Source organism: Sturnus vulgaris, chromosome 27, assembly GCF_052056855.1.
Source record: "Sturnus vulgaris isolate bStuVul1 chromosome 27, bStuVul1.hap1, whole genome shotgun sequence".
NCBI lineage: Eukaryota > Metazoa > Chordata > Aves > Passeriformes > Sturnidae > Sturnus > Sturnus vulgaris.
Genome location: NC_142269.1, coordinates 2,007,211 through 2,024,189, shown reverse-complemented (window position 1 = coordinate 2,024,189; position 16,979 = coordinate 2,007,211). Strand labels below are relative to the sequence as shown.

Genomic DNA, 16,979 nt, shown 5'->3' with positions numbered 1-16,979 from the left:
GGCCCCAGCATGCCCACGCAGACTACCACTCCCGGCATGCCTCGCGGCCCACCGCCCAATCGCGGCGCGCTTTGTTGCGGGGGTGCGGCACGCGCGGAGGCCCCGTTCAAGATGGCGGACGACAGTGAGACAGCAGTGAGGCGGCCACCGGCGAGGCCTTCGCGGCCGGCGACGGAGGAGAACGACCATGAGCATTGCAGTGACTGCGAGAACGAGGCGGAGCATGGCTCCAACCGGGGGTGAGCGGCGGCCGGGACTGCGTGCCACGGCGGCGGCCGGGCCCATTGAGGCGAGGAGCGGTCGGGAAGTGAGAGGCCCCCCGCCCCTCCGGTGCACTGATTGGTCGCTGGACAGCATCCCGGGCAGAGATTGGTCGAGGCGCCGGTCAGTCTGGCGGGGGGGGCGGCGCCGCTGGCGCCCATTCACGCCCGCTGCGGGAGCGTGTCCGAAGCTCAGCAGGGTCGGGCGCGGCCGCGGCGTGGATGGGTGACGGCTGCGGTGGCTGTGGGGCGGTCGGGACGGGGCCGCGAGTGCCTTTTTCGGGCAGACAAAAGGCCAGTTAGCAGCTTCTCCTGGCTTTGCGTTAGGGTGTGTCTCTCCGCATTCCCTCTGCCCTCCCGCACAAGCCATTCATGGCATCTCCATCCCCGTGGTACCACCCAGGGTGGTGGCACGGTTGGATGCGTGTTCCTGCTTTCCGGAGCCTGTGGCATCGCCGTGCCCGGGCTTCTGCACACTCATCCCGTCGTTATTCTCAACACAGCCCAGGGTTTTGCAAAGCTCTGCCTACATTGTCTCGTGCTTGCTGGAGCGCAGCCTCCAGGGGTATGGAATGGTGGAATAACAACAACAAGGCAGGGAGCGAGCACAGGCAGCGAGGCAGGTCCTTATCTCAGTAGGGAAGAGCTGGAATGCTTAACGTAGCACCCTCATTACTCACTGCCATAATTAATACGGTGCCGAGCTGCTTCACCATGCCTGGCATTTGCGGAAGAGGCTTCGTCCTCATTCGTGCTGGGAATGGGAACCTCAATGTGTGGCTTTTCAGAGGTTTCCGGCGGTTTTGCACTTTGTTCTTCCTGCACCTGAACCTCACTGGGCTCTTCCTGTTCACCTCGTGCTCCTCTCCTGGCCCTGCAGAGCAGAGACCATGTGCTTGGAGAGCCCTTCTCCCTCCATCAGCAGCTTTCCATGGGCAATATCGCCTGCCCAGAAACCAAAGCGAATAAAAGGTCACACAAGAAATATCACAGAGCCTTTTTTTATGACAGCACAGCTGCCCATTTATATTTCATTTGCCTCCCGGGTGTGGCACCGTGTCTCAGTTTAATCGGTTTAGCCGTGCTTGGGGAGATTTTTATTTTCTTTCCCTCTGACATGATTAGGTTTGTGGAAGCCAGAGCTGAGCGGAGGAGACACGGTGCTCAATCACCGCTGCTCCCCAGCCCAGCGGTTCCTCCTGCCCTCTGCCAGGAAAAGGTGTGTTCTGGAGCCCTCCTTGGGTACTGGAGTGGGCATCACTGGCCACCTCGAGAAGCTGGAATACCACAAGCAGCCTGGGGAATATTCAGTAGGAAGTAGTGTGGCTAGCTTGGGAAATTACACCAAAAGCGTGGCTGGTGTGCACAGCCATAAAGAGCATGAGGCAGGGAGGCTTTGGACCTCTCTGGCAAGTCCCCTGTACCCCCAAAACCCACCAAGGACCACCAGGGAGAGACCAAATGATGGGAAGGAGGATGGTTTTCTTGCTGGCTGCACCATCATTAATTCTGTTGATTCCATACTATCCCATTAGACTGGGATGTGGGAGTGTTTCTGGCCACCCCAGTGACACTGTCCCCTAAAACAGGGCAGGGGAAAGGCTTTGAGCTGACAGGGTATGTAGAGCCACAATTGGAGCCCTTCCCGTGCCAGTTTGTGCTGGGAGTCATTGGATCTTGGCAATGAGGTTTAAAACATAAAAGTATTCCTTAGTGAAAGCAATACTTCCTTTCCTTTTAAGGACAGGAAAGAGGAATTGAGTTTCCTCAGCCTCAGTGCTATGTCAGCACTGGGAAGTGGCTGCACTGCTCTCTGCTGTGGCTATCCAAGCTGATTTTCCAAAGAAAATAATCCCTCTTTGTTATTTTTCTTATTTCCCTTTGTGTGGAGAGAGCTTCTGCTGTATCCCTGGTGGCTGTGGACGATTCATTCCCTAGTTCTGGAAAGGCAGGAGCATTGCCTGGGCTCAGCCTAGTGATATTTGTCACCTCACAGGCAGAGAGAGCAGTGGTGACAGCAAGGATTGGAGTGTCCCAGTCCCGTGAAACGGTTCTGTTGTTGTCAGAACCACCCGGAGAAGCTGTTCCAGGCAGGAAGAGTTTGGGAGTGCCCTGTGGCATGGCTGGGTTGTCTCTGGGTGGGGTGTGAGGAGGCAGAGGGGCTTTTCCAGAGGGGTAGCTGTGGGTTTGGCAATCCCTGCCTGCACTTAGCCACGGGAATGGATTCCTGGGACAAGCACCGAGCTCCACCACGTGGGATTCAGTTGGAGGTGTAGGGAGCACGCTGGTGGCACGCTGGGCTCTGGGAGCTGAGCTCTGCCATCTGGAGATCCTCCCTTCGTCCCTGCCACAGCCCCTAACGAGATTACAGAGATTACAGCCTAAGCACCATGCCTGATTAGCCCCTGGGATGGCAGGAGGATTTTCCAGCATCTAAATACGGAGCAGGGATCTATTCCTTCTCATCTGACACTTTCAGCCTCTGACCAGGCTGAGGGAGCCACTCACAGTAGGAGTTGTTCCCCTTACGCTTCCTCTCTCAGCTTTGGGAATGCAGTGGGAACACCCAGAAGTGGGTGCTGAGCACCAGTTTGTTACTGGATGAATCTGATGTTTTCCTGCCTCTAGAGGGGCTGAGCTGGTGGAGCACAGTCCGAGTAGGTCTCATCCTGAACAAGCCCAGTTGCTGTCTTTAAGTGCTTCCAAAAATTTGTTTTCAAGATACTCAGGTTACAGGGGTTGTTTTCTGGGCAGGGGTTGGTGCTGGAGCCTTTGCCTTCAACTCAAGGAGCCACGTGGTAACAGGAAAGGAGGTATTGGAGTGCTAAGTAATGACCACGGTGGTGGGGATGCCCTTCCAGGAGAAGGAAAAAGTGTTTTCCTAATCAGAAAAGAGACCGTGGTGATCCCCCAGGGAGCTGGAAGATGTTTTGCACAGTGCAGCCAAGGTGCCTTTGTCCAGCTACTTCATGTCTCAATGCACCTCGGAATGCAAAGGGATATGGGAGAAAAAAGGCCTTAAGTGCAGTTGGGAAGGCTCTGAGCTGCTGGAATTGAGCTGGGCTGGCAGCTCACCCTTCCTGGGGATGAAACTGCTCCAGCTGTCTCGGCTTTGGGGGTCAGGCCAGCTGCAGTAGCTGAGATTTTGGATGGTGGTGGCTTGTTCCAAGACACTGATGGGGCATTGTCATTAATTTGGGGAGTATCTGGGAGGTGCAGCTACCCTGGAGAAAGAAGATATTTGCTTTCCTAAATAGATTAAAGATAGAAAATACCTGTAATTGTTGTTTCTCTGGGTGTAGTGAGCAGGACCTTCAGGTTTTCCAGCATTTTCCTACATGCTGGTGACTTCTCTGCCAGGTTGGTTTTCATCTCCTGGCTGGAGCAGGGCCCTTCCCCAGGCCATGCCACCTGGAATACAAAACCTCATCCCACCTTCTGCCACCCTGATTTCTTCCAGGTCACGACAGCTTTGCTCATAAATCAGGGAGGAATTTTCTCAGCTCTTTCACCTGCGAGCCCGGCGTGGTTGGGCTGAGCTCATTAGCACCAAGCTGGGAGTTGGCAGCTCTGATTTATGAAGCAAAGTGATGCCAAGAGAGTATGAGGGGAGCATTTTGTCTGTCACAACTGACACCTGCAGCATCCCAATGTGCAGGTGAGCTAGGAACACGTGTCCATCCCCTTTGGCAGGGGCAACTTCCAGTGTCAGCCCTTCGGGTGTGCTCAAGAATTCTTCTGGTGCTGTCAGTTTGTGGTGTTCAAATTTATAGGAAACAGTTTGGATGTGTTTATTGCAGGTGGCTTTGCTCATCCCAGGACTTCAGTGTGCCCAGGATCTGCCCGTGCTCCTCCCCAGAGAATTAAAAAAGCCATTTGTCACTAAAATCAATAGTGGTGTCAGCAGCGCTATGTGGGGTTGCTGCTGCTGTCATGTCCAAGCAGCATCTCCTGGGTGGAGGCAAAGCCCTTTCCTGGCAGTGGGAGGGAAGGTGAGATTCCCCCCAGGGATGGTTCAGCAGCAGCACACTGAGCCATCCCTGTGGTCCTTGGAGCTGCTGATCCTCAGAGCTGTGGCTTTGCTCCTGCTCCTCTCCCTGCTCCCCTTCATGCTGTTCTGGAGAAGGGGGGGTGGTTTCTCTTCACCCCCTTTTGTGGAGCAGCTTGCCCTGAATCACTGCTTGTTCCCACACCAGGAGTGCCTCCCATTTCCTGGTGTTCCACCAGGCTCTGCTGATAGATGGGAATCCTTTTCCCTGGCATGTGCTGTCTGCAGAGTCTCTGCTGCTGTTCAGGTTTTATCCAAAGGAAAAGCTTCCCCAGCCCAGCAGCTCCATGTCCTGCAAACCATCCTTCTCTGCTCCCCAGGGCAATGCAGCCCATCACATTGGCTTTCTACAACCACTGGCATCTCTCAGCTTCATCCCTCAAAAAACATTTCTCCATCCTCTTTTCCCTAGTTTCATAACCTTTGTACTGCTCAGCCCAGGGATTGCAAAGAGTGCTTGGGTTGGAAGGGACCTTGAAGATCATCCAGTTCCACCCCCTTTCCTTGGGCAGGGACACCTTCCACTTGCATTTCTTCAAGCTCTATTCTCCTCCTAACTCCTCCTCGTTCTGGCCTTGCTGAAATAAACAGTTGGATGCAGCTCCAACATATTTTCCAGCACATTTCTTCGTTTTTTTTTCCTGCTTCACCCTCTTCACCACTATCTTGTGTTCGGTAAAGACATTAAACTGCTCCAGAAATGAGCAGTGCTTTTGTGGGGAGATTCCAGGCTGGTGCCTCTGGGCAGGTCAGATCTGTGGGGTTGTCCCTGCTGTGAGAGTTGTTTTGGGGTGCAAGGAAGGACACAGCTCTGTTGTAGAGTACAAATGCACTGGCTGTATCCTGACCCCGTTGGGCAGCACTGAGGGACAGGACAGAGCTGAGCCATGTGCTGGCACCCTCTGCCCCCAGTTTTCTTTGCAGGAGACCCCTCATGTGCTGTCAGCTGGGAAAGCTCTCCTGGCCCTGTCCTCCTCCTTTTCTGCTCTCATCCCTCCATTCAGACCTGCTCCACCCTCTCCAGGATTGAATTTCCCCCTGAACCATGACTGTCTCAGAGGCTGTAGCCAGCTCCCAGCTCCCTCTGTCCTGTGCCTGTTGCCTGTCCCGTGTCAGGTCATCCCATGCAGGATCACGAGATCCCATCTGCCATTCTGGGAGCAGGCATCTCTCCCGTGTTTTGGCATCAGCATGCTTCTGCAACAAAGGCCAGGCTCAGTGAGGTTTCACACCAGCAGTTGTTCAGGGATGATCATGATCTGGATGTCCAGGGCTGCCCTGCATCCATGGAAGAAGGAGCTGTGCCTTGGTATAGGCACTTCCCACCCTGCACTCCCAGACATATTTTCCTCACTCTCCATTTTCCAGCTCCAGCATAACAATGAATAATTTTCCAATAAACAGCCTCGTCTCCTTAGAGCATCACCTCTGCAGGTGAGGTGACATTTGGCACAGTGTCTTTGGCCAGTGACCTCTCTGTGGTGCCTGAACTGGCTGTGGAGCCTTATCCCTGGGGCTGAACCAGTGCTGCTTCCACATCTCTCCTTGGGCTTGGAGAAGAGGAAAATGCCAAAACTGGGCATCCACCACTCCACGGGGTGAATTGGACATGGTGGCAGAGCAGGTGATGTGACAGTGGGGATGTGGTCACCTGCAGCACAGGGCACAGTCCCCACTGCCCAGCACACCCGTGGGGTGGGAGCTGTTGGTGCTGGTCCCTTTTTGGGGGCTCACAGGGAGTTGTGTGCCATGGGATGGGCGCTTGGCTGCACCATCTGTGCACGGAGTATTCCCCTTCCTGGAGACTTGGGCTCTGCAGGGAGCCTGCATTTTCTTTAGAGTGCCTCAGAAACCAAACAAATGTTCTCCCAAAAGAAAACCCCAAGGCTCCAATGATGTTTTTTGTGTTCCCCAGGGGACTGAGTCCAGCAAATGACAGCGGAGCCAAAAAGAAGAAAAAGAAACCCAAACGGAAGAAAGAGAAAGGAGGAGGAGACCAACCCGACCAGGCTCAGGACCAGCCAGTGAAGGTGACCAACCCCTTCCCGGAATCCTGCCCCCCCCACAACAGCCAGCCCCATCCCAAACCTCTCCAGTGTTACTTAGGGCAAGGAAAGAGTACCCAGCCCTGGTTTTAGGCGCTTGATTGCTAAAAAAACTTCATATTTAGAGTGATTTCCCAGCCTGGCTCCACGTGTGGGAATTCCTGTTCGTGCAGAAGGTGTTTGCAGAGCACTCTGGGGACAATGCAGTCCTTGGCTGGATATCCCAGCCAGTTTCAGGGTCAGACTGGCACCTCCAAGTTATTCTTCCCAGACACCGGCTGCCTGTCACAGACAGGAGCTGCCACCTGCCAGCTCTGAGTCCTGCCTGCAGCAGCACGGGGGTGACATCTGGTGGTGTTGATTTTTTGCCTGATGCTCACAAGAACAGCAGCTGGGGAGAGCAGGATCTGTCTTATCCCTCTGGGCTTTGCCTGATCCTCTCCAGCAGCCAGTGATTTGGGAAGCAGCATGGGACATATAGGGTTTGACCCTCCTGGCCCTCTTGTCCCCTCTGGTTCTGTGGCAGAGGACACATTTCAGCAGAGACTCTTTTCTGTCTGATGCCCAGTTCCCGTCCCAATATTTTGAATATTTTGTCCATCTGATTGTGCAGAGCTTTAAATTGGGGTTTTGCCTTTTTCAAACTAAATTCCTTAGGATCAGAGAGGAGCTGGGGTTGGGAATTCAGTGCGGAGCCATCCACCCTGAGGAAGAGGAGGATGAAAGTGTCTTTCATCTTGACTCAACCTCTCTGCCTTGTCCCAGTCCCTGGTGTCCAGGAACTCCTCTGGAAGCTGCAGTTTGTGGGTACAGATCCAGCTTAGAGGGAGGAACAGTGAGAGAGAAAAGCCACTGAAGGAATCCTGAGAGCTGGGTGTGGGTTGATCCATCTGTCTCTGTAGGATGTCAGGTGGGGAGGTTTGCTCCTGGGACTCACAGCACCCACTTAACTGAAGCTTAAAGCATTTTCAGAAAATTCTTCCATCTCCTTTGTCCTAGGTGTACCTAGAAACCAGATCTAGGTGAGTGGAAGGTGGCTGGTGAAAGGGTTCATCCATCCTGTCAAGGATTGAGGATGGGAAAGGAGGTTCCTGCCTGCTCTCCCTTTCCTGGCAGCACCCCACAGCAGGATCAGCTCCAGGTTCCCCAATTATGAACCCACATACAGACCTGGTGGCTCTGCTTACTCATTTTGTCTTTCCACCCTCCTCTTCTGCCCTCAGGTGAACTCTTTACCTGCTGAGAGGATCCAGGAGATTCAAAAAGCCATTGAGCTCTTCTCTGTAGGTCAGGGCCCTGCCAAAACCATGGAGGAAGCCAGCAAGAGGAGCTACCAGTTCTGGGACACACAGCCAGTGCCCAAGTTAGGTATGTGCAGCCCCTCAACGTCCTGTGGGCCCTGGGGGAGGCCTTGTGGTCCACAGGCTGCTCCAGGAGCCCTCAGAGAAGCCTGGAGATGCTGATCTCTGGCCACCAAGTGAATCCCTGACTGGCCTGGGCTTCAAAGGCACCAAAACCACTTCTCCACCATTCAGCAGTGTGGGCTAAGTGGATGGGGAGGATCTGAAGAGCTGTGCAAGCACTTTGGGTGATACAGAGGGACAAGGAACCACTTCAGACATCTGATGCCTCCTGCATTTCTGCATCCCTTAGTCCCAGCCCTTAGCTCTGCAGTTGGGGATCCTCAGCCCTCTGTACCCACGTTTCATGTGTGGTGTTGCCTATGGACTTGGAGCTGTCCAGCTCTCCCTTTCCTGGAGGCTGGAGCTTCCCAAACAGGGATCCTTGGTGGGGAAGGGAACTTGGGGTGAGTTGTGGCTGGATGGTGCTGGGAGCAGCTCTGGGAAGCAGGTCCAGTGCTGAGCTGCCACATCCTTGGTCTGCTGGGCTCACATCCCTCTCTGGCACAGGCAGGAGCTGCAGCTGAGCCAGGAGAGGGGAAGCACAAGCATCAAAGGATCTCCAGTCCAGGCTGCCATGAACATCTTAAGGATGGGGACCCCCATCTCTTGGTCCCCTCTTCCCCCTGTGCACATCCCAGCGGTGCTTCCCAGCTCTGGTCCTTGCTCCAGCCCTTCCTCTTGCTCCTGACAGTGATCTGCCACTGCCACCATGGCAGGAGCTCTCAGAGCAGATGAGCCAGGAGAGCTGCCTGTCTGGAAGGCACTCATTCCTGGGCTCTTGGGGTGCCTGGGATAACTTTACCTTAGTCTTTCCTCATCTGCCTCCCTCAGAGCTCAGGGGAACCTAGAGAGTTGAGTCCAAGCCCACAGCTTACAGATTTATCTAAAACTTGTCATGGCTTCAAATGTGCTGCTCTTCAGTATTTCCCTTCATGGGTTTGTGTCCTTTTTGCTGCAGATACAGTGTTTGATTCCCATTCCACGTTGTCCACACCACTCTGAGGCCTTTTTGGGTCTCAAAAACTTTCCTGGGAGCAACAATCTCAGCTTTAAGTTGGGAAAATCACAGTGAGACAGTAGAGCCTGGCCTTGCATTTACCCTTTTTTCCAAGGATGCTGGACATGGGAAACATAATTTCTGCTTGGGAAAACCTTGGGGAAAGGGTGGAAGGTGTCTCCTGGAGAGTGGGAGGCACAAAGCAGCTCGTTCCTCCCAACACCACGGTGGTGGCTGTGCCTGGCTGCTGGCCACTCGCTGTGTCCCAGCACTCCTCGTGGTCCTGGCATGCTCTGGCACACAGCATTATGGACACAGGGCTATTTAAGACTGGATAACAGAAGTGCTGTGGGATTTTTGAGGCCAGATCTCAAAACAGTTCAGCACCTGCTCAAAACAGAGAGGGCGGCCAGGGGTGAGCGTTTCTGGAAACTGCCTGGGGTGGGTGTGATGGGGGAAGTTTTTGCTCTGGGCTTTCATCACCTCGCCATTGCTTGGAAACCTTTTCAATGCCTTTTTAAGGGAATTCCTAATTAGCACAACTTGCTTTTCCTGGCAGCACTGAAGTGATGCTGCTGGACCAATATCTGCAAGAAAACCAGCGCTCGAGCCGACATCTCCTGCCTGAATCGGGGCCTTTAGGAGTCAGTGATTTTACAACAAAAGTTGTGTTGTTGGCTGCAGCTCTTCTTTAGGCACAGTGGGCAGGAAACCCTGACACTTGCCAATTGGCAGTGGCCAGAGCTGGCAGGAGATCACCATCCCATGGAGGGGCTCACGGGAAAGTGCTGGCCCAGGCTGGGATCGTGGGGATGGGGAGGGATCAGGCAGCACGTGTGGAGCTGGAGGATGTAGCTGTGGCTGTTTGGTCACCTGATGGGCTCCAGCATTGCCCTGGAAGGAGTTTTGTTTCCCTGCCCATTGTCATATCCCAAACTGTCTGGGTGAAGTGCCAATCCCTTTCTGCCACTGCAGGGCTGGGGGACATGAGGCACAGATTGGTGACATTGGACACCAGATTGAGGTGTTGTGGAGGCTTGGCCTCACACAGAAGTTCTCTACTCTGTTCTGCTCTGTGTTACAGGAGAAGTGGTGAACACCCACGGCCCGGTGGAGCCAGACAAGGACAATATCCGTCAGGAGCCCTACACCCTGCCCCAGGGCTTCACCTGGGACGCCCTGGACCTGGGGGACAGAGGTGTGGTGAGTACAGGCAGCTCAGCACGCGTGTGTCGGAGTGTCTTGATTGGCAGTTCAATGCTTGGGCTGTTGGAGATGGTTTTGGGGGTGAAAACGTGTCCTTCAGCACAGCAGGTGACTCTGGCTCTGTCACACCATCTCCTTGGGTTTGGATGGGTCTGATTTCCCCCACTGCAGTTCCCTTTTACCCATCCCGCATTGGGCAGCTTGGCCTGGCTTTTTCAAGGGGATATAAGGATGCCTGAAGCTTGGAGTTCTCCTGCAGGAAGACCCTTTAGAGCATGACCCACCTCCCTGGGAGATGACACGGGGTTTACCTGTGTCCTGCTGCTCCCCCTGCTCTGTGTGGAGATTGCAGGGGGATGTGCCAGGAGCAGGGACATGGCTGCACACAGTGCCCTGTGTACCACACATGAAGTGTTCAGGGTCCTGGGGGCAGTTGATGGCTCAGTAACCTCCTTAACCTGTGTGCTCTGTGCTGCTGCAGCTGAAGGAGCTCTACACACTGCTCAACGAGAACTATGTGGAGGACGATGACAACATGTTCCGGTTCGATTACTCTCCCGAGTTCCTGCTGTGGTGAGTGGCACCAGGAGAGCAGAGCAGGCAGTGTGGGATGCTGACAAGCCTGATCTCGGTGACAGGGCTGCAGCTGCCTTTGCTTAGTCCATCTCCCTTCTTGCTGAAATGTCCCTTCCCCATCTGTCACTGTGTACAGTGTCCCAGGGACACGGTGAGGGGGGCTGTCACCCAGCCCTGCCTGCCTCTGGCTTCTTCCATATACAGGAGCTTGAAAGTGGACTTCTTTCCTCTTTGGTTTGATCCCTCAAGTATTTGTGAAAATCCCAGTAGCTGAGGAATTCCTCAATGTCCTGGAGCTGTGGGATGAAGGCAGCTGCCAGCAGTTACCCTTGGAGTGCTGTTGCAGCAGAGCTGCTGTTTCCTCAGGGTGTTCCTGAATCGAGGAACTGAGATTTCCTCCTGTGTCCCTAGTGAGGACTGACCATGGGGTGCAGGAATTGCCCTGGATGCCAACAGTCCTTGTCACATCGCTGTCACTCTCTTGTCCTCTGAGCAGGACACAGGGTGTCCCAGGGCAGGGTGGACAGGAGGAGCAGGGACACCAGGGACTTTGGGTGGGAGGTGACTGCTGAGGTGTGCCCCCCTCCCCAGGGCACTGCGTCCTCCAGGCTGGCTGCCCCAGTGGCACTGTGGGGTCCGAGTGGTCTCCAGCAAGAAGCTGGTGGGATTTATCAGCGCCATTCCAGCCACCATCCACATCTATGACACGTGAGTGCTGCTGCATTTCTCATCCTGCCCCTTGCTGACACCTGGGGCTCTGTGGGAGTGTTGAGGGGGTCTGGCTACATTGTCCCCCCCAGCCTACAGCCAGTCCTGCACCCTTCACCTTTGGAGATGTTTTGCTGCTTGGAAGGGAAGATGAGGGATATTTAAGGGTTGGCAGAGAGGTTCTGGACAGGGACATCTTGTAGTTAGCCACTGAGAAGGCTGTTTTCCTCAACAAGGTGGGTTAACTTAGAGGTCTGGCTTACAGAAATCATCCAGGGCTAGATGGAGATGTAGAATCCTAGAATGCAGAATCCATACAATATCCTGAGCTGGAAGGGATTTCCAAGGATCATCCAGTCCAGGTCCTAGCCCTGCACAGGGGTGCCCAACAATCCACTGTCTGCCTGAGAGTATTGTCCAAACTCTCCTGGAGCTCTGGCAGCCTTGGGGCTGTGACCATTCCCTGGGCAGGAGATTCCCTGGGCAGTGTTCAGCCACCCTCGGGGGCGAGAACCTTTCCCTAATATGCAACCTGACCCTCCCCTGACACAGATTCAGACCATTGTCCCTGGGAATCCCTGCGTAACAGTTTAAGGGAGGGTTCTTCAAACCCAGCCCCTTCCCTGAGGCGTTGACTCCTCATTCCCTTGAAGGGGCTTGGAGGTAGATTGCCTGGGGCGTTGGTCTGATCCTCCCAGGTCAGGACAGTCAAGCCTCATGCTCTGCATTGTTTCTTCCCCAAGAGAGAAGAAGATGGTGGAGATAAACTTCCTGTGTGTCCACAAAAAGCTGCGCTCCAAACGGGTGGCTCCGGTTCTGATCCGTGAGATCACACGGAGGGTTCATCTAGAGGGAATCTTCCAGGCTGTTTACACTGCAGGAGTGGTGCTGCCAAAGCCTGTGGGGACTTGTAGGTGAGTGGCTGTGGTTCTCCCAGATTTCTGTCTGCAGACCTTCCTTTCCCATGGTCCCCTCTGTGGCCAGTAGAGTGTGTGGGATTCCCCAGGACAGCAGAGAGTGATCCCAGCCCAGATTTCTCCTCCCACACTGTCCCTCCAGGATTGAGTGCAGTGGCTTTGCTAAAGCTGCTCATGTAACACAGGAGAGGAGGCTTTGACAGCACAAGTACTTCAGAACCTTGTTTCTCTCTGTGGGGAGCTGCTGGCCTGATGTTCTCACTTGCCCTCATGGCAGCCACGGGAGCCTCGTGCTCCTTCAGCTGCCTCGCTGCTCCAGAGCGAGTCTCCCACTGTCCCAGAGCGAGTTTCCCACTGCCAGTGTGTTTCTGCAGGTATTGGCACCGCTCCCTGAATCCTCGGAAACTCATCGAGGTCAAATTTTCCCACCTGAGCAGGAACATGACTATGCAAAGGACCACGAAGCTTTACCGCCTGCCCGAGGTGGGTGTGAGCTGGGAGCAGAGCTCAGGAGCTGCTCCTCACTGAGTGAGGGGAGAGGCACAAATGTCCTGGTCGAGGTCAAGTCCTCTGCTTGGAGACCCAGGGTTTGTTCCATGTAGTAAATGACTCTGTCAAGCAGTTGTGCTTTATTTAATCTTTATGTATTTTTGCCTGGGTACCTGCATTTTAAGGGCAAAATCTTGCAGTTAGAGGACCCTGTGAGCTTTTGTTTGCTGGTGAGTCATAGCCTTGTCGTCCTCGTAAAACAAGCAGGCAGATGTGACAGCCTTCATCTGTCCAAACACAGCCTCGGTGTGACCTTGGATCTGGTTAGTCCCTCATTCTTCAGTCACACTGATCAGTTCTGGCACTGCAGTTGTCCTGCTGGGGAAGTTCCCCAGCTGGAGATGGAAGAGAAAGAAACAAATTGCATTAAAATTGCCACCACCTTCCCTGACCTTGTTGGCTCCTTTCTGTCAGCCAGAGCTGCCCCTTCGGGGTGGAAAGTGCTGCTTTCATGCTGGGCAGCTCCCAGCTCCTGCCTCCCACAGCCACACAGACAGCAGTTGCTGGGCTGGAGCTACTGGTTTTTGCACAGAAACTCGGCCCCAGAGCAGATCTGGGCTTGCTGAGCCATCTCAACCCTAGATTAGTAATTGAGGCCAACTGGGAATAACATCTTGTGGAGCCTGGGACTTGCCTCCCAGCCTGTGCCTGCTGTGAGTGGGAACAGGAACCTGGAGGGAAGCAGAGTTTGAGTTGTTAGTGAGTAGGAAACTACTTCCAGTGGGACCTGGCCTGACCTGACACTTGGGGATTTGGGACATGCTGTGCTCTCTGTGATCTTTGCCAACGGTGTCATGGCCAATCACGTCCATCTTTGCTGGGCATGCAGGGCTGGGGGATTTAAAATGGGCTGATCTAAGCAGAGAATGTCTCTGTGCTGCTCACTGGAGAGCCCTTGGGTGATGAAAACCACTGTGCAAGCAACAAAATAACTTGTCCCACTTTCTGCAGACTCCCAAGACTCCTGGCTTGCGGCCCATGGAGCACAAGGACATCCCTGCTGTGCACAAGCTCTTGACTGAGTACCTGAAGCAGTTCCACCTGACACCCGTGATGAGCCAAGAGGAGGTGGAGCACTGGTTCGTACCTCAGGAGAACATCATCGACACCTTCGTGGTAGAGGTGAGGGGCAGGAGCAGGATGGGAGGGGTGTTTTCCTGGGCTTTTGCCTCTACTGGAGCTGTGGGAATGATCAGTGAGGAGCTCCATGCCCCTCTGGGATGGGAATTTGTTGGAGGATGGTGCCCTGGAGTCTCTCTGCAGCCATCACTCCAACTGGGAGAGCCCCTCTAAGGCTCTGCTCAGGCTTTATCCCAGCCTGACTTGTTGTGATGTCACTTCTGCCTTCCAGAGTGCCCCAGGAGAGGTGACAGACTTCCTGAGCTTTTACACACTGCCCTCCACCATCATGAACCACCCGACTCACAAGAGCCTGAAAGCTGCTTATTCCTTCTACAACGTTCACACCAAGACGCCTCTCATCGACCTCATGAGTGACGCACTCATCCTCGCCAAGTCGGTGAGGGAGCCAGGGATGGGCTGGCACCCATCCTGACCTGGGCAGCTCACAGGAGCTCACCAGGAAACTCACTGGGCAGCTCGTTGCAGGCTGGCCACCCTTGGGTTTGTGGGAAGGGCTTGTTCTCAGGACTATAGAAATCCAAATCTGAAAGGATCTACCACCCAGGACAGGGATGCAGGGGTGCCTTGAACCTCCCAGCTTGTGAGCTGAGCTCAGGGTGTTACTCGTGTCCTACAGCAAACAGTCCTGTAGCAGTTGGATTGAGGGTGAGGATACCAAGGCTGAGCTCTTCCATTTTTCTGGGATTCAAAGCCAGGCAGGAAAGGGGACCAGGCTGCTCACACGTGGGAGGAACTCCCCAACACAAAAGCAGGAACTGATGGCTTCATGTCTCCCTGTGCAGAAAGGATTTGACGTCTTCAATGCACTGGATCTCATGGAAAACAAAACCTTCCTGGAGAAGCTGAAGTTTGGGATCGGGGATGGGAACCTGCAGTATTACCTGTACAATTGGAAGTGTCCCAGCATGGCACCGGAGAAGGTCAGTGCTGTGAGGAGGGGACTCATCCCAAAGCCCTGGGGACATGGGTTTGCTGTCAGCCACACCTCAGCAATCCAGCCCAGCTGGTGTCCTTGCAGTGTCACGCAGGGTGTTGGGTGAATCCCTGTGCCATCTCCTGTGCTTGCACAGAGAGTGTCTCTGGGGAAAATCCCTCCACACTCATCTTCAAAAGCAAATTTCATTCCTGGACTAGTGCAGGTTCAGTCCTTCCCCTCTCACCCACCTCTTCCCTCTGAGGAAGGTGGCCAAGCACACAGGAGACAGCAGAGGGCTGCAGGGTGACAGATGTGACACCAGGGGTTGTGACAGTCGCCTGTGATCCTGCACAGGACCCAGAGGTCACTGCACAGCCCTGGGTGTCAGTGTGTCCTGCTGAGGTGGGAGGAACAGCTGGAGAGAACAGACAGGCTGGAGCAGGACCTGTGACAAAGGAGCTCTGCCACCTCATACAGGGGGCTGAGCCACAGGTTCCCAGGATGTCATTTGTGCCCAGAGCCAGCAGCCTGTTCCCCACTGAGCTGCTCCCAGAGCTGTGCTGCAGCCCCATCTGCCTGCCCTGGGCCATTCTGAGGCACCTGGTTGCTACTGTCCCTCCACACCAGAGATGTGATCCAGCACCTGTCCAGTCCACAGCCACCTTGCAGAGGATGGTGCTTGAGAACCAGAATCTGCCCAGCTACATCACAGCTAATTAATGCCTTGATGGCAGTCACAGGGCTTTGGCTCCCTGGTGTGAAGCCAAGTCTGTCTCTGGGCACAAACCCTGTGCCCTAAACCAGCCTCACTTGCCTGCTGAGCCTCCTGGGAAGCTCCAGGAAGGGTCAGCAATCACTTATTTTGCTGTAAGAGCTGGGGGGTGGGAGATCCTGATGCTGGGAATGTTTCCTGTGATAGGGCTGCCTCTGGGTCCACTGGGTCAGAGCCATGACTGGCCACCAGCATGTCCTGGAGAGGCCCCAGCAGTGCCAGCTGCCTGCAGAGGGACATGTCCAGGGACCAGACTCTTGGGAGCAGCTTCTCCCAAGTCACAGAATCATGGAATGCTTTGGGTTGGAAAGGACTTTAAAAGAGTACCTTTTTCCACCCCTGTCACAGGCAGGGACACCTTCCACTATCCTGGAGTGCAACCTGGCCTTAGACACTTCCAGGCAGTGGGAAGCCATGTCCCATTGTCCTGTCACTCCAGGCCCTTGTCCAGAGTCCCTCTTGGAGCCCGTTTTGGCACTGGAAGGGGCTCTAAGGCCTCCCTGCAGCCTTCTCCAAGATAAACAACCCCAACTCATAGGAGAGGTGTTCCACCCCTCATCATCAGCTCAGAAACATCCTTGGCTCATGAATCAAGGCTGTCTCATAACCTGACAGAGCTTGTCACACCCCAAACATTGGTCACCTCCCCAGATTAGAGCTGGGCAGGGCCCATGTGCCCATTCAGCCACAAGCCCAGGGCTTTGCTGCTCTCAAATATCCCAAAACCAGTGGGGAAACCCACAGAGACACCACTGAGCCCTCCCAGCTGTGTCCACGCAGCGCTGGGAACGGAGCAGAGGACACATCCTGACCCCTATTTCCATTGTTCCCAGGTTGGATTGGTGCTGCAGTAAGGGAGCCCTTGCCAGGAGAGCGTGGAGGAGCTGGGCCTGTGGAGGTGCTGCCCTCATCCTTTCTGCCAAAGCCAGACCCACGCTGGGAGAGGGGGACCGGAGCCACCGTCCCCGCTGCCATCAGCTGTCTCCTTGTTTGATTTAACTGCATCTCATAAAGACATGATCAAGGGAATGTAACTGCTGAAACTAGATCATGATTGGCATATAATGGATTTAACGGGTGAATAATAAAAGTATATATTATATATATTTTAAATCTTTCCTGTTCCCAACTGCCATGAGTTGCATTCGGCTGCTGAAGGTCACCACTGGGCTGCTGGACTGGGACTTTCCTCCGTGGGGACAGCTGAGGTTGATGCTGTGGCGACGTGGTGGCTGCTGGCCAAACCCTCCTGCCTGCCCCGAGGGTGCATCAGGCCCTCCCCTGCTCGGCTCTTTGTCCCGATTTGCTCCTGACTCCATTAAGCAAGGCCCCTCCCCGCGGGCTCGGGAGCACGGCGAGATTCCTTTCAAAGGGCTATTTGTGCAAGCAATGCCTTGTCCCAGCTCCTGCCCGGCCACGGAGACTCCAACCCTTCCTGC

The 16,979-nt window shown here is 54.5% G+C and overlaps 1 protein-coding gene across 1 annotated transcript; it reads left to right on the top strand.

Moving 5' to 3' along the window:
* The first annotated feature begins 21 nt into the window (after window positions 1-21).
* Window positions 22-16,642, top strand: NMT1 (N-myristoyltransferase 1). The gene is made up of 12 exons (XM_014884824.2): window positions 22-239; window positions 6,224-6,338; window positions 7,577-7,721; window positions 9,838-9,956; window positions 10,441-10,532; window positions 11,127-11,243; window positions 11,987-12,157; window positions 12,535-12,643; window positions 13,661-13,831; window positions 14,061-14,228; window positions 14,635-14,772; window positions 16,374-16,642. Exons 1-12 carry the CDS (start codon window positions 37-39, stop codon window positions 16,392-16,394), a joined length of 1,569 nt encoding a protein of 522 aa, XP_014740310.2. The 5' UTR covers window positions 22-36; the 3' UTR covers window positions 16,395-16,642.
* The last annotated feature ends 337 nt before the right edge of the window (window positions 16,643-16,979 follow it).